The 17,496-nt window shown below is 34.5% G+C and overlaps 1 protein-coding gene across 2 annotated transcripts in view; it reads left to right on the forward strand.

The window, feature by feature from the left end:
• Positions 1-16,488, forward strand: part of PDHX (pyruvate dehydrogenase complex component X) — a 78,577-nt gene extending 62,089 nt beyond the window's left edge. The window contains exons 8-12 of one of the 2 annotated variants that reach the window (XM_029207947.1): positions 4,537-4,595; positions 7,785-7,943; positions 10,350-10,414; positions 12,862-12,983; positions 14,982-16,488. In XM_029207947.1, the coding sequence (XP_029063780.1) occupies positions 4,537-4,595; positions 7,785-7,943; positions 10,350-10,414; positions 12,862-12,983; positions 14,982-15,073 (497 nt within the window). In that variant the 3' untranslated portion in view covers positions 15,074-16,488. Of the gene's footprint in view, positions 1-4,536; positions 4,596-7,784; positions 7,944-10,349; positions 10,415-12,861; positions 13,999-14,981 lie in introns of those variants that run through there. The other variant, XM_029207946.1, reaches the window with a different exon arrangement.
• The last annotated feature ends 1,008 nt before the right edge of the window (positions 16,489-17,496 follow it).

Raw genomic sequence — 17,496 nt, forward strand, 5'->3', positions numbered from 1 at the left:
GTTCACCTTCTATGTGTGTGGTTCGTGGCACCCCAAAACAATTACAATAGTAACATCAAAGATCACTGATCTCAGGTCACCATAACAAATATAGTAATAATGAAAAAGTTTGAAATTTTGAGAGAATCACCAAAATATGACAGAGACATGAAGCGAGCAAATGCTGTTGGGAAAATGGCACCAGTAGACTTCCTTGAAGCAGCGTTGCCACAAACCTTCAATTTGTTAAAAAGAACAAAAACAAAAAAACCCCATTACAATATCTGCAAAGGGCAGTGAAGCAGAGCACGATGAAACGGGGTGTGCCTGTGGTTAGATGGCTCCTTGCAGACAGCACGTAGTTGGTTCTCACTTTTTTAATCCAATCCTGTGGTTTCTTTTTATTAAGATTTAAACTATTCACATTTAATGATTTGTTCTTTGTTTTTCCTTTGTAAAATTTTTTGTACCATTTATTGTCCTTTGTTTTTGTCCCATCATTCTTCCTGTTTCTTATCTCATTTTGGATTATTTATGATTCCATTTTATTTCTTTTTACTCTCTCTCCTCTCATTATTTATTTATTCATGTTTGTTTATTTTTGTGGTTCCTTTAGGGTTTACAGTATAATTCTTTATCACATCTACCTTCATATTTTTATTGCACCACCTCATGTATAATGTAAGCACCTTACAGTATACCTGTATTCCCTCCCTCATCCTTTATGCTGTTATTCATATGCTCTACTTCTACATATGATGTCAGCAGAATATATGTATAATTTTTCTTTACTTTAGCAAATCAACTATATTTTAAAGTTTTAAAAATGAGGGGAAAAAATGTCTTTTTATACTTGTATGTATTTTTACCAGTTTCGTCATTCTTCATTTCTTTGTACAGAACCAGAGTGCTAGCTATCTGCTATCACACTTCTGCCTGAAGAACTTTCTTAATGTTTCTTGTGGTACAGGTTGGCTGGCAAAAAATTCTTTCAGTTTTTGTCTGGAAAAGTCTATTTCTCCTTCATTTTTTTCCATCCCTTGAATTATGAATTCCGGTGAAATATACATAACATAAAATTTACCATCTTAACCATTTTTACGTATACAGTTCTGTGGTATTAAGTACATTCATACTGTTGTGCAGCCATTGCCACCATGCATGTTCACAAAACTCTTCATTGTGTAAAACTGAAGACTACACCTGTTAAACAGTAACTCCCTGTTCCCCTTTCCCCTCAGCCTCTAGCAGCCACTATTTTACTCTCTGTCTGTGTGAATTTGACCACTCTGTATCTCATTTGAGTGGACTCATACAGTACTTGTCCTTTTGTGACAGGCTTATTTCACTTAGCATATTGTTCTCAAGGTTCATTCACAATGAGCATATGTTAGAATTTTCATCCATTTTAAGACTGAATGATATTCCATTTTATGTATATACCACATTCTATGTATTCATTTGTCTGTCAATGGACAGTTGGTTGCTTCCATCTTTTGATTTTTATGAATATGCTTCTGTGAACATGGATATACAGATATCTCTTTGCATCTCTACTTTCAGATCTTGTGGTTGTATCCCCAGAAGTGTTACTGCTGAATCGTATGGTAATTCTAACTCTAACTTTTTGAGGAACTCACATACTGTTTTCTGTTGTGGCTGCATCATTTTACATTCTTATCATCAGTGGAAATCAGGGTCCCAGTTGCTCTGTATCCTCACTAACACTTGTTATTTCTGTGATTTTGATAGTAGTCATTCTAATGGGTGTGTCTTCTTCATTTTTGAAAGATACTTTTGCTGGGTATAGAATTTTGAGTAAGTAGGTTTTTTTCCCCCAGTATTTTTACTTAAAGATACCATTCCATTATCTTCTGACTTGCAGAATATCTGCTGCCATTCTTAATCTGTGTTTCCCTGTATATAATGTTTTCTTTCTCTCTGGTTGCCTTCGAGATTTTCTCCAATAGCAGCTTGACTATTATATGCCTAACATTTTTTGTTTTTTCCCTATTGCATTTATCCTGTCTGGGTTTCTCTCAGCTTCTTGGATTTGTGGTTTGTTGTCTTTCATTAATTTTGGAAAACTCCCAGATACAGTTATTTTTAACTATATCTTCTGCTTCATGTGTTTTCTCCTTGGAACTCTAATTATAAATGTTAGACATAATTGTAAAGCTTAGATGTAACCTCAGCTCCCTAATAAGCTCAAGAAAGTTATGATTTTGTAGTTTGTGTTACTTTTCCTCCCACCCTATTTGGATGGGCACAACTTTCTCTTGTGGCTTTCTACATCCTAAGTGAAAGCAGAACTGAAAAATCAGTATAGGTACAGGCTTTCAAACCTGACAGATTTTAATAGTCCAAGGAACTAAATGGAAAGCTATTTTAGACAGAGTGATCAATGTTCAAAAAGTTAACCCTGAAAGCTCCCCTTACAGGTTTCAAATCATACTTGCTAGTTATGATATAGAGGTTATTGTGGGAATAATTTTCCTGATTCCTTCCTCTCATGAGGCAGGAAACAGTACTATTTCATTGGAGGTATGGATTAGTGTAGTATCTTTGCATGGACCAGGTTTGGTATGTCCTTTCAATTAGGGATTTTTTGATGAGTCTTCAAAGGGCCCACGTTAAAGGTTATAGTATATAACATTCTATAAGTATGTTCCGCACTTTGTTTTGTAACAGTATGCAAAGGAGAATATTTGATATTCCCTCACAATGTATTTCCTACTCTCTTCTTAATAAATGTTACCAGTGGTCTTTCTGTATGTTTGAAAATGTCCACAAAAAAAAAAAAAGCAAAAAAAACTTTTCTGTATGTTTTAAATTTTATTTTAAAATAAAGGAACTTGAAAAAAATCTCCTTTGCCCATATTAGATTTGAGATGCCTATCAGACACGTAAGTAGAAAATGTCATGTGAGAAAGAGGGTGTATGAGTCTGAAGCTCCAGATACACCAGGATTCAAGATAGAATTTGGAGGAATCATTATCATATAAATGGTATCAAACTGAAAGTTCTCACCTGGGGAGATGTCAACATTGAGAGAAAGGGACTGAAAGTAAGTAAGCAGAGAGTGGAATAAAACCAGGAGAGTCTGTGACACAGAAGTCAGAAACAGAACATGTTTCAAGATGAAGAAAGTGGTCAAATGTAGGAGTATGATGAGGGCAGGGAATTTTAAGTGAGGACTATGGACTTGGGCAGTAGATTTGGAAACCATCAGCTGGTGAATGGTTTGGGAAGTCTTCACTGTGGACACCTATGGATAGTAGGTAAAGTGAGAAGGAGGCAGAGGGAGGCATGAGAGGTAAGCACAGTGTGTTCATAAAATATTCTGTCTGCATATTTGAATTTATGCAGACCAAATTTTCTGTATGTGGGTATCATTAAGTCTCTAAGCACTGGAAATCCCTTTGTTTTTCTGCTCCCAAAAGAGTTTTAAACAAACAAAAATGTTTTGTGTTTCTGGAAATCTGAATCGTAAGAGCTGTGTATTAGAAGAGCAGCTGACAGTTACCATGACAGTTTGACAGTATATAGGTTTATGGTAATACATCTAATCCCTTTCTGAAATCTTAGCATGCCTTTGGAATGAGATATCATTCATGTAAAATTCCACCATAGTAGAGTAACAGGATTTGTGTATCCTACCACATACCATCAACTGACTAGATACCATCTTAAAGTCTTTTTATAGAAGCCGTTGCAATAAAGAATCAAATGTAGTTTACATTTTCAACACTTTCATACTCACTGGGAAAAGCAGAGGTATAAACCAAATGCTTTCATTAAGATCAGCTCTTTGGGAAGGGAGGGAACCCCAGCTTTATCGTAAAACATTATACTGGAAGGAAATTGATTTAAATGGATTCACCATAAAACTAGACAGAGAACCTCATTTTATTCATTGCATTAAGACCCACGCCAGCATTGCTTCATCTTTGGCATTTGCTATATCCTGTTTTGTTAAGTTAAAAAGCAGCTCTTATTTAATGCAGTGATCTTAAATTTTTTCGTTGTACACTTTGTTAGTAAAAAGGAATTTCTGAACATCCCCACTCTGAACGCTATTTAAAATTTGTTTCTTTAAAGGGACTACAGCTACCACTGTTCTAATATAATCCATGTATTATAAAGAATACACAGAATACGGACGTTTGAAAAGGATGTGGAAAAAAAATGAATCATCTTGTAAACTTCCTGACTATATACGCCATGGACAGACCATTTGTCTTTTTCGAGACATGGGACTTGGATCTTTTCTCTCTGATTATGGTTGTCATGTGTCTTAAGTTCTTGTGTATGCTATCTGAGCAGTTTAAATCAGGATCAGGAGAAAACTTTTATATTCATGGTTAATATTAATCCAGGACCTCATATAATGCAAGTTTTTCTACTCAGAGGAACCATGACTAAGCGAACAAAACCTGTAATATTTTTTATCGTTGTTTGTCAGTGCAGTCCATAATTTAAAAGTTTGAAATCATAATGGTTAATTTAAAAGTTTTATTATGAACATTAATTTTAATACACTTGTTTTTCTTTCAGATGACATCAAAGTATCAGTAAACGATTTTATCATCAAGGCAGCAGCTGTTACCCTTAAAGTAAGCAGCAAACCCCAAATAATTTTGGCTTCCAAAGTAGTCTCACATCTTGGGATTTTATATAATAAATAGAACTCTTATTTTTAAGTGACAAAAATTTTACAATTTTAATGCTAAAAATATTCTGTTATTTAATCTCACTCAGTTTTGCAGATGGAGAAACTGAGAATCACAAAGGCTTACGACTAATTACAGCAGAATAAAGACCATTTATTCCACAAATACTAATTGATCCCCTAGCATGTGCTAAATACTAGAGATATAGTAGTGAGCAAAAGCCTACATATTTTCTGCTCTCATGAGGCTTATATTCTAGTTGGGAGAGGCAAACAAATATATATGTCAGATAGTGAAAGTGCTGAGGAGAAAAAGAAAGCAGGTTAAGGGAACAGAAGAACTAGAGGTGTTATTTTCAAAAGTTAGCCAAGGAAGGCTTCTCTGGCAGGATGATAATTGAGACAAGGCCTGTGGAAAGAGAGGGAGAAAACCATTTAGAGATGTGGTAGAAGATGCTCCAGGCAGAGGGAACAGCAAACACAGAGGCTGTGAGGAGTGGATCGTGTCACCCAGAGACATGGTGCTGGGGATGAAGTGTGCCTGGAGTGGAATTAGTGAGAGTAGGAGGGTAAGAGATGAGATTAAACATAAAAGAAGAGGGAGCGGGGCTAAGGGGGTCCCGAAGTACACGAGGCCTTGGTGACCATGGGAAGGAGGAGGAATTTTATTACAAATGAGAAGGAAGCCTTTGGAGGGTTTTGAGCGAAGGATTAACATGATCTGACTTAAAACTTTAAAAAGAAAAAGGAGAGCCTGCTGTGGCGGTTGTGTGGAACACAGCTTGCGGAGAGGCAAGGGTGGAAGTGGTTACGTTTCAAAGGCAGAACCACCAGGGTTTGCTGGTGGATTGGATGTGGAACGTGAGAGAAAGAAGGACAAGGGTTTTGGTCCAAGCAGTGGGAGGAATGGAATTTCCCATGTGCTAAGACTGGGAGAGGAGCAGGTTTGAGGCAGGGAATTTAGACTTCAGTTTTGGACAAATTAATTTCAGGAAACCTCATAGTGTCCCAGTGGGGTGGCAGGAAGGCAGGTGAACGTCAGAGCCTGCAGTTCAGTGAGGTGTCCGACTGGAGATGTAAATCCAAAGCCCAGGCTTCCTGAATCCCTGCTCAGCACCATTTGCTGTCATGCATTCTTTCTATACCTACGCTATTTTCTGCATCACTGCTTACTAAGTGCTGTATTTAAAGTATTTTTATAAGGAGTTTATTTTTAGTTCTTGGAGAGTACAACTATAGAGAATTTTAAAGGCATGCCTTTTCAGTCGTTTGGTATCTCAGTGTTCGTATGTTTTTTCTCTTTTGACCAAATAATATTTTGATTTATATTAACGATCTTCTAATTATGAATCATTCTTGCCTTCTTCAAGTGAGTCTCTAGTGGTCCATTAACTATTTGTTAAGATTTCATTTTATAATTTTGTATCAGAAACCATAAGTAATTGTAATTTAAATTGTGTGCTCGCTTTTTCAGACTTTTCTTTTTTCTAAATCATTTGCTTCATAAAATGGATTTGGTTGTGTTTTTCCCTTTCCTTTCTCTGTGCTTGTTTCAGTATTACAAAGATTTGTATTCCTTGAAGTTTTATAGAATTCACCAGTAAAAATATCGGAGCCTAGTTCTATTTTGAGGAAGGGGCCTTGGCAGCTTTCCCATTTTTTCCCCCTATAATTATCAAGCTGTTTGGTTTTCAGCTTTTTCTTGAATCAGTTTTAGAAATTTACATATTCCCAGGAAATCATTCATCTCACCTGGATTTCCAAACTTATTAGCCTAGAGTTATTTGAATTTGTTTCTTATAATTATTTTAATGTCCTCAATGCCTGGGTTTATTCTGAACTCTGTCTCACTTGCATATTTGCTTTATCACTCCTTTTATATTGTTTCATTATGTGTTCCCTCCTTCTTTTCCCTAGGTTTATTTTGGTTAGAAATATCTTGTTAGAAAACTTGAATGTGTAATTCATTATAATTATTTTTTATTAATAAGAAAGTTTAAGATGAATTTTCCTTTGAATACAACTTAGGCTTTATCCTAGAGGTTTTTGTTACATAACTTTCTAATTAAATTTATTTGCCAGACGTTCTTCATTTGTGAGGGTTTGTTTGTTTTGTTTTGTTTTCTTCTTTTACTTCATTGTCCATGAAGAATTTAAAATCTTCTGGGAGATGGGGACTTTATTATTTTGACACAGTGGCATTGTTGAATGAAAGAGTTGAGCCTTGAAAGAAGAAGTGAAAATTGCAGTTGAACAGTGGTGAAATAGAAATGAGTGTAGCATAAGAATGAGAAGCCTGAGTAAAGTGGAAATTCATCTTAGGGGAGTGGTCAGGAGTAAAATTAGATTGGATGGAATCAAATTGTGGATTGCCATGCTTAAATGACATGCTGGGAGGCTTGGGTCTTACTCTGCAGAAAGCAATGAATTTTTGAGAAGAGAAATTAGTTTCTGATATCTGTTTTTCAGCATCATTTTCTCCAGTGATGTCTGGCAACATTATCGATACACACTGTTTCCAGGCATTTAGTCATCTCCCGGTTTTTTTCATCCTCAGTGTAGTCGTATGTATATTAAATATATACATGCTCATATATAGTATATAGCATATGTTTATGAAGCCTAGGAAATCTCTCTTAAATAGGGAAGTCATTTATTAAGAGCCTGCTCATATTTCCCAGGGCTGCACTAGAAAGTCAGGCTTCCTCATGCCATAGAAGTAATGTGGTTGGATGTCACTACCCCTCTGCCCTCCCCTCTTCTCCTCAAGATCATGTCGGTCATCATATGAGACAGGAAGGTTAACAAACGTTAAATACTTCCTAGCAATTAGGTTTAACAAAGGAAGCCCTTTTCTTAACCATGATATAAAGAGATCAAAACATGTGTACATCATCAGAATTTCCTCAGGCTTGCTTCAAAAAGGATGGTATGTTTAATTATTCTTCCCAAACATAAAAGATATTTAATATAGAGGTCCAAACCACTTTTTTCAAATCGAAGTTTTATTTATTTCCTTCAGTCTAGCTATATTCCCTTTCAAAACTACATAATAATGTTAGTTATTTTTCCATAACAACCTTGGTCTAAAGCTACTTCTTTAGCAACATTTTTCTCTACTTCTGCTTTCTAGCAAATGCCGAGTGTTAATGTAAGCTGGGATGGAGAGAGCCCAAAGCAACTGCCCTTTATTGACATTTCAGTGGCTGTGGCCACAGATAAAGGGTTAATTACACCAGTCATCAAAGATGCTGCTGCTAAGGGTCTGCCAGAGATTGCTGACTCTGTGAAGGTAGGTTAGCATACTCTGCCATGCTGTGAGATAGGTGTGTGTGCATGCACGTAATGTATATTTTTGGTATTTCCAAGTGCTTATCAATTACGTATGTAGATTTTTAAGCTTTTATCCAGGTACAACCCATTTTAAGAACATTTAACATTTAAAAATTCAGAAATAACCTGCATACAAGTTAAGGCCAGCTGTGTTCAAGTTGGCTGCTTTGTTTCCCAGAGTCTATAATGCAACTCTAGAGATGGTATTTTAGATAAATTTTAAGATTAAAGCTGAAACTATATCTCTATCAAAGTGGTAATGGACAGACCTCACTTTTCACAGCATTTTATTCTTAAAAGTTTATTATTCATTTCCTCTCTACAATCGAGACCACTAGAAGTACTTGGTATTCCAGAAGCGAAAACGCTTTCTTTTTCCTGGGGTCCAATATGGAAGCGTCAGCTCTCACCAAAAACATCACATTGAATAGGCAGAGCGCAGGCAGTAGGCCAGCTTCAACAGTTTTAAGAGGCAGAGGCAAAGTTTAGCTCCTTAGTACCCAGTACATTTGTTGAATAAATTAGTAAGGCATGTGATATATTTTAGAAGTATTTGCTAGTCAGCTTGTATTATGTCTTGTCAACTGGATGGTTCAGGAAACATGAGCTTTGATTTTTACGTTCACACTCCCAGGAAATACCAGTGAGAATTAGTTACTTTCAAAACCAATGATCCTCATCAGAATCTATTCTTATTCCACACTCTTAGGAATTCGTTGACAGGAATATCCTGCTGATGTTTTGGGTCTATAGAGATTTTCTTAAAGTGTATTTATTACGTGTGCTTATCATCTATTTTTTTTTTAATGAATATGTTTTTTATTTGTTGTAGCCTGGTAACACATCAGGATGTGTTATGATCCTCTGCCCTTAGAGAAATGCGTTTTAAAGTTCATGTGATATGTGCTTGTTCAGATCATGTGAAGTTATTATATTGCTTAAGGCAGGAGAAATGCATTTGTAGATTGTCCTCTCTACTTCTAATATTCCAAGAACTATACAAGTCTAAATTCATCTCTTATTTTTTTCATTCTGGATCTAAATAGTTTTTAAGTAACTATATCCAAATAATATAAATCTGTAATTGATTCATTTGGCAGTAAGTCACAGTGATATGTTGAGATCGATTTTTTGATTTTTAAAGAATGTTTTATTTTTCAAAAATTAAATCATCTATGGTTCAAAATTAAGTAGTTTTCAGTGGGGATTGTAATTGTACCTTTTGTTAGCTATACAGTATAGAATATTAAGTAAACCCCAGATTTATATCACCTACCCAATGACAGTAGCTTATCTCTATTGTCCCCCTCATAAAGTAATTCTTCATTAATTTTTCGTATGTAAAGACTCAGTCTCTGTCCCCTTGCTTTTGAAGCATTGAAAAATAAAAATTAAGATGTGTGGTTAATTGCAAGTAGAGGGAAATTCAACTACTTTTCCTCATATAGCTCTCAGAGTGTTGTCTGTCTTTCCCTCTAAGTTTTTAGACATCAGTTTTGTCAAGGGTGTAATGAAATTACTACATTTTTACATTCCTTGTAGCAGGGTAGACTAGCTCACAGGAAATGTTTTAGCTATAGGATCAAGAACCAAAAAAAAAAGTTCATTTTCTAGGGCTTTGTAATTCCATTTCTGAGAATTTATATGAAGGAATTCAAAAGAAACAAATGAACCAAATTACAACACTAGGAAAATGACTAAATTGTGGCAGGTGCAGTATTTAGAATGTTAAACAGGCATTTAAAAATCAGTTGCAAAGACTAACAATACAGAAGATGCATATAATACTGAAAAGTAACTATAAAATTCTCTGTTTTTTTTAACAACTGTTTGAAGTTATATATATGTTATGGGTGAAAAAGAAGCAAACACTGAAATGAAAATCGATGCGTTGGTTGTGAGATTGTTGCCGTTGAATAATTTATTTAAAAGCTACTAGAGTAACAAGAAAGGCTCTTCTAATACCTTGTCTTACAAGAAAAAATTTTATAGGCAAAATGGAAAATTTCACTGTATATATAAAAACCACTGAAACATTCTGCATAGTGTACAAGGTAATTCCAATATTTGAAGAATTTTTAAAGGGAAATGATTTTTCTAGAGTTCTGATTCACATGTGTATAGCTTCTTGGATTATCTGTGCTCTAACTTACTCATTTTTTTAAGTGTGTTAGAGAACATTTTATATATATAATTTTAAAAAAATATATATATATATACACATACGTATGTATATATAGTCTCTTATAAAGTCAGGTCAAGGCATATCAAAGATGAGAGTGTACCCTATAAACATATTTTTAAGTGACAAAATCAGCCATATAATGTAGTGTTGGTTGTCATGCTCTGTTTGTATTTTTCTCAGGCTCTATCAAAGAAAGCTAGAGATGGAAAATTGTTACCTGAAGAATACCAAGGAGGATCTTTTAGGTAAAATTTAAACTTAATTATTTGTAGCATCAGACATAAGACTTATGAAGTCCTTGTTAACCTGTTTTCATTTATTTTCTGAAGGATTTCTTTAAAAATTTAAGCTAAATATCATACTTTATTTAGACAAGAGAATATGTGAAAATGTTCTTCAGACAGTTAGTCTTTGATATGAATCAAAGCTAGTAGGAGGCCATTAGGGTTAGCTAGTTAACCCATTTAGATGTTCATAGAATGACATTCAGGGTCTGACATACAATAGATTTATAACAACTATTTTTTTTCTACTTGTGATTTATTTTAAGGTCCTTTGGGGTAAAATATTAACACATAGACTCTTGAGTTATTATCAGCTCTATTTTTGTTTATAACTTACAGTACAGTACACAGAGTGTAGCTGCAATGTTTTATAAAGTGAAGAAAGCTGTGTAACCAACCAAAGCAAGATAATAAACATTATCTGCATCCCATAAGCCTCCCTTTACCCTTCCTAATTCTCACCCCCTTGAGGGTAACCATGATTCTGAAAATTATCACCGAAGTTCTTGTTTTGCCAACTTTGATCTTTACATAAATACATATTTTTCAGTGTCTGACTTCTTTCGCTCAACATTAATGTCTGTGAGGTGAACCATGCATGTTGTTGTGTGAAACAGTCATTTATTTGTTATTGCGTTATAGTATTCTGTAGTATGCTGTATATATGCTAGTGTCCATTTCACTGTTGGGCATTTGTGTTGTTTACAGTTTGGTGCTCGTGAACATTTTTGTTAGTGTCTTATGGTGACTATATGTACATATTTTTGTTGTATAGACCTGAAAGTAGAATTGCTGGGTTTATAGCTTTGGTAGATCCTGCCAGATAGTTTTCCAAAATGGTTCTACCATTTTTTTCTTCCATCAACAGTGTATGAAGAATTCCCGTTGCTTCATATTCTTGTTAACTCTTAATATTATTAGGTTTTAAATTTTAATGAATCTTGGTGTGTGTAGTGGTACTCTTTGTGGTCAGAGAAATGCAAATTAATGACGTTGAATACTGTTTTCATTTATCTGTCAGCCATTTGGGTATCTGGTAACTCATCGGATAAAATACCTGTTGAAGTCTTGTGTCTATTTTTAAAAATGTTTTATAGTAGTTCCTCTTTCCTGATACACAGACTTTTATAGGATATATATTATTTGAAATACCTTTCCCACTTTGTACCTTGCCTTTGAAACTTTCTTGATGGTGTTTTTTAATGAACAGAAGTTCTGAATTTTAATAAAATCCTATTTATCGGTATTTTTCTTTATAGTTAGTACTCTTTGTTTTCTGCTAGGAATTATTGTCTATCCCAGAGTCATGAAGTTATTCTTCTGTTATCTTCAGAAGCTTTGTAACTTCTCACATGTAGGTTGCAATTCATCTGAAATTAGATTTTTGTCTTTGATATGGAAGTAAAGGTCACGATTCTCTTTTTTTCCCCTTTGTGGATAATTAATGGACTAAGCCTCAATTATTGAAAAGATTACTACTTCTCTGTAGCATTGAGAAGGTAACCAAGTGTGTTTGGTCCTTTTCTGTATTCTCTCTCCTTTTCAATTGACCTGTTTGTCCTTCCCTTGCTTAATACCAGCAAACTATCACTTTTGATATATGATAATGAAAGTCTTCCAAATTTGTTCACCATCAAGATTGTCTTTCCTGGCTTTGTACTTCCAAATAAATTTTAGAATCAACTTGTCATTTTTCATACACACACACACACACACACACACACACACTAATCTTGCTCAGATTTTTATTGGGATTGCATTGAATTGTTTGATCAATTTAAGTTTAAGGAGAATTGACATCCTTATAGCGTTGAGTCTTCAGTGAATGAGCGTGGTATAAACCATTGTTTACTTGTTCTTTGATTTCTTTCAGTTGTGTTTTATAATTTTTTGTTTGGAGGTCTTATATATGTTTCATTAGATTTAGTCCTAGATATTTTGTATACTATTATAAATGGTATTATTTTCTAATGAAAGCAACTTGTATATAGATATAAATTTTTATATTGACTTATTATCTAGTGACTACGCTAAATTCATTTATTAATCTTACTAGTTTATCTATAGAGGCTTACATTTTCTTTGTACACAATCAGTTCATCTGTGAATAATAAAGTTTTATTTCTTTTTTCTAGTCTTCATACCTTCTATTTCTTTTCCTTGCCATATTCCTCTGCCTAGGACTTCGAGTTCAATGCTGAATAAATGTTTACATTAGATACAGTATTTGTGTGTAGATACTTGTTTTTTTGATCCTACTGTAAATGGTATTCTTTGTCTTTGGTCTTTGAGTAACTTGGAATAAGGTTCTGTGGCACAGTTTTTTAATAAAGTAAAAATATATGACTCAGGGAAAGGGTTCTTTGATTAAGGACATGCCATCTTCAGAGCTTTTTGTTTTCCCCTAGTATTTCCAATTTGGGGATGTTTGGCATCGATGAATTTACTGCAGTGATCAACCCTCCTCAGGCCTGCATTTTGGCTGTTGGGAGATTCCGACCTGTGCTGAAGCTCACTCAGGATGAAGAGGGTAATGCCAAACTGCAGCAACACCAGCTCATAACGGTCACAATGTCCAGTGACAGCCGAGTGGTAGATGATGAACTGGCTACCAGGTTTCTGGAAAGTTTTAAAGCAAACCTGGAGAATCCTATCCGACTTGCCTAATCCTCAAAGATGAGAAGTTGGTCTTTGGCTTAGTTAATTGTGTCATTGTTACTGAGAAACATACACTATAGGAAAACAATTAGGTATTTAAGTGTAAAGTGAATGAAATGTTTATTTAGGGTGAAAGAGTTTGACCTGAGTTGTCTTCACTTTCAGTTTGGGTTCAGAGTTATATAAATAAATAACAAACTGTAACTACTGGAAGGAAGAGAACATTTGGTTAGTCAGATGCATTTTTAATTTAACCACTGGTGCTGTACAAAAGGGATGTTCAGCTAGATGTAAATTAAATTAGATATTTGGCTCATTGGAGCATTTTAGAATATTTGAGGATGTATGATAAGTTGTAAAAGCAAAAAATTTTAGAACTCTACCTTAATTGTGTTGAAATTAGAAGTGGTCTTCAAAGAGATGCCCATTAATGTAGCAGTGGGACGTCACTTTTATAAGCACTGCTCTAGATATACTTGAACAATTTAGTATGTACAGAGGTTTATTCTGGATACTAGCAGATAAATAAGAATCACTCTGTATTAGGGGTTGTGGCAACATTATTGAATTTTTTATGTATATAAAGCCATATGTTTTAGAGTGGTTTCTATCAGTCTTATTTTACACTTCTATGACACTGTGAACTAAAGAAGAAGAATTAAAAAGAATCAAAGGTGAAGAAAGAGACCAAAATATTTTGTTTGCTTTGATAATAAACTACAGTGAAAATATCTAAACCTTCAGAAATAAACTGCTCACCTTCATACTGAGTTGGGATATATTAAAGTAAGTTATGCTATTTCCTACCTAACATTTTAAGTTAGTGTTGATCTAAACACATGTTGTTACTTAGTGCATTTTAATCAAGTTTATACTGTGCAATAAAATATGAGAAAATATAAAAATTTCTATTGTATTTTAAATGTCATGACACAGAAGTTTAGTACCTGGACGTATATTAGTAATTTCCCTGGAATAGCTTAAAAGGGATTCTACAGGAGGAGAGAAGGAATTTAAAATCACAGTTAACCCTTGTGAGGGTGAGGGGAGCTGATCCCAAGCAGTTGAAAATCTGCGTTTAGGTTTACAGTTGGTTCTCATATCCATGGTTCTGCATCTGGGGATTCAATCAACCGGGGATCAGGTAGTACTATACTCGGTATTTACTGAAAAAACTCCACGTGTAAGTGGACATGCACAGTTCAAACTCGTTGTTCAAGGGTCAACTGTAATATGACATTAGGAAAAAATGGATGTGAAATGTAAAACTTCAGAAAGAATAGAAGGCCTGTGAAGCAGGTGAGAACTATCCTTTTTATTCCATTGATAATATGAAAATTTGACTAATTGTTGTAAAGGTTAGAAGAGCTTATTTCTCTCTTTTAACAACTCTGCTACGACTGACAAGCTAACTGTAACTGGAATTGGATGGTGATTTAATTAACTAGTCACAGAGCCGTGTTACTCTCTGCTGATGAGAATCACCAGAAGGAAGACTATGTGGTACAACTTGTATGCTATGACATGATGAACTACTTACGCTCTAACAAAAGAGCTTTCTAAAATAATTAGAGCCCCAGTATATCAATTGCTAAGAAGTTGCTTAATCCAATTAGTTTTGACAAGCTATTCTTTAAAAATAGTCTTCAAAACTTTTGTCATATTACTGAAAATTGTAACCAAATGCTGTTTTCAAAATTCATGAGTTACATTATTTTCAATCAGTTTTAACTGAAATTATTAATTTTTTTTTCCAATTTTTAAATCTGAGGAATAGAACGTGAGACAGCTGTAAATCACCCTTGGCTTGGAGTTCTGTTTTTCCAATGGACTGACACACTTAAACTGTAGTGCATCTGTTTCCCTGTAGGTGAAATGGGTGGTGATACCCGCCCCTGCCTGCCTTACAGAGCTGACATGGACCGCACAGGAGAAATGCTCTGTAAATTCAAGACATTTTAATTCTTCATGGACATCGCAGCCAGGCTTTTCATATAATCAGTTGCTTCTCATGGTTTGACTTCTCAGCTGTTGGTACAAGTGCCCGTTCATTCTGACCAAAAAATATTTTCTAGAATATTTCTATACTGCTTAGGTTTATGTAAGAAAATCGTCATTTCTAAAAATAGTTCTGTTGCAGCGTGAGGTCAGAGAATAACACTGATTTGAGAAAGGGGTATGGTGTCTTGACTGGGATCCTTAAACAGAGGATGAACGGTGTGCTGTATGAGCAGGCTGTCTTCCACGTTATAAATGTATACTTACTTGTAGTACTGATAGGGATCACACTGAGAGCATATGAAAATGAAATTCTATACCTTTTTTTTTTTTTTCTTATTTAAACAAGGAAAATGACCAAAATGTTGGGAAGACTTCTAAGGAAAAGGCAACATACATTCTAGTTAACGCTTGGGCATGAAAATATCAATGAATATTAGAATTTATAAGTCAAAACGGCCCTGCTTCTCCCTGATTGCGACTTCGAGTTAACATCCTCAGGCACAGTTTGTTCACTGTCTATTTTGTGGCAGATTAAAATCTTCAGTATACTGCTGGCCAGACTCCTTTGTTTGAAACATTACTAAGAAATTGATACATACTGGTATAAGTGTTTTATATACATGTCAGATGGAACCTCTAATTTTCAGATTTTTTTTTTTCCTTCCTGCATTTTAGACTTAATTTCACACTAAATTGTACAGGCCAGATATTTGGGCATTATGCTAAAAGTAAAACTAGTTTCCTAACCTTTTATTGAAAGATAGATGGTGCTGTGAGTTAATATATTGTAGTTAGAGTGTGGGAGAAAAATAAAACTGACAATTCTCAGTTTTCAAGGAAAATTTGTCCTTATTACTCATTGCATCATGGTGGACTTTTTCTCAGGTGAAGTGAGGAAATGAAAGAACCAAGTGTTTTGCTGGTAAGAATTAACCATTATTTTAAATGGTGACGTTATTAATGGGAAACTTTTGTTGACTTTTGAAAAAGGAAGTAACAGGGCAGAATTACTTTCAGGTTAATCTGGCCACAATATGCAAGGTAGGTCAAAATGGAGAGGACAGCCATGAGCAGGACCAGCTGGAAGCTTTTGCTATAATGAAAGTGTCCATTGGTTAGATTCTGTACCAAGTCAGGGGCTTTAAAGAAGGGAGAAACTTAAGAATATTCGACATGTTCATTTGCTGTGTATATTATGAATATGTGGGGTGGGTGTGTGCTATCGGATAATGCAGCAACAATGATGCAGTTTCCCAGTCCAAAACACCACCCTCCATGGCCCCCATCACCAGTGTACAAAAGGTTAAGATTCTGATAAGTTATGTACAGCAAGTGGTATATTTCAGGAAACATTTAAACTTTTTGTAAATGGGAAACACAACAGTTTTCTAATAAAATAATTTGAAATAGTTTTGTGGATTTTTAAAATTTATTTTCTAGTGTCTGTTGATTTCAAGAGATGGGGCCGGGGAGGACTGAAGGAAGGTGTGGTTTGTCTAGACTTGTAATATTGAAGACACCATTGAATTGAAATTTTAGGGTACAAAGATGTATTTTGAAAAACCATTTGCCTCTGTTAGTGGCAGTCTTTTATTTCTTTGACCATACAAAGTTTACTTTCACATTTACTTACTTATATTTTTTGCAACAAATCCAAGCAACCTTATTCTTCCTAGCAAAGTGACTACTTTTTAAACCTCTAATTTAACCTCTTCTATATATGATATATACAGTTAAGAGAAACTTGGGCTTTTATTAAAAGTTGAGAAATTATAGCAAAATCATTAATTAGTCATGATTTTCCTTTATTCACACCTAAAGTAATTTATTTTTTCTGAAATTTCTTAGTCTGAAATTACTACTATAACTAAAAAAATAGGTCTTTTAAAGATAAGGCTACTGTGGTCCGATTAAACTATATTAGTCATAGCACTTTATAAAGCATAAAGTATTATATGAATATGTTAAATTTTTAATCACATAAATTGCACTTGTTCTACACTTATGGCATTTATCAGGCAGCTATAATTTATTATTTACTTAATAAGTTACTATCCTTATCGAATGGAGCTACTGGTCTTTAGTACATACTTCATTTCCCAAGTTTGCATGCTTAAGTCAAGAGTATTTTAAAAAAGCCTGGTTTCAACTTTATCTGTAAACTACTGTGCTTTTGGTAAAAACTTTATCTCTGTGCCTCAATATTCTCTCACCTATAAAATGAGGAAACAGGAGGGAAAATTAATCACACTAATGGTTGCTTACCTTGTTTAATCTTCTCAATTTTATAAGGTAGGTATATCTTACTTTATAACCATCATCACAAGACAGGATAAGGAAAGAAACTCAGGGATTATGTTATTTGGCCAAAGGCACACAGCTCA

Source organism: Monodon monoceros, unplaced genomic scaffold, assembly GCF_005190385.1.
Source record: "Monodon monoceros isolate NGI ecotype Baffin Bay Population unplaced genomic scaffold, NGI_Narwhal_1 Super_Scaffold_7, whole genome shotgun sequence".
NCBI lineage: Eukaryota > Metazoa > Chordata > Mammalia > Artiodactyla > Monodontidae > Monodon > Monodon monoceros.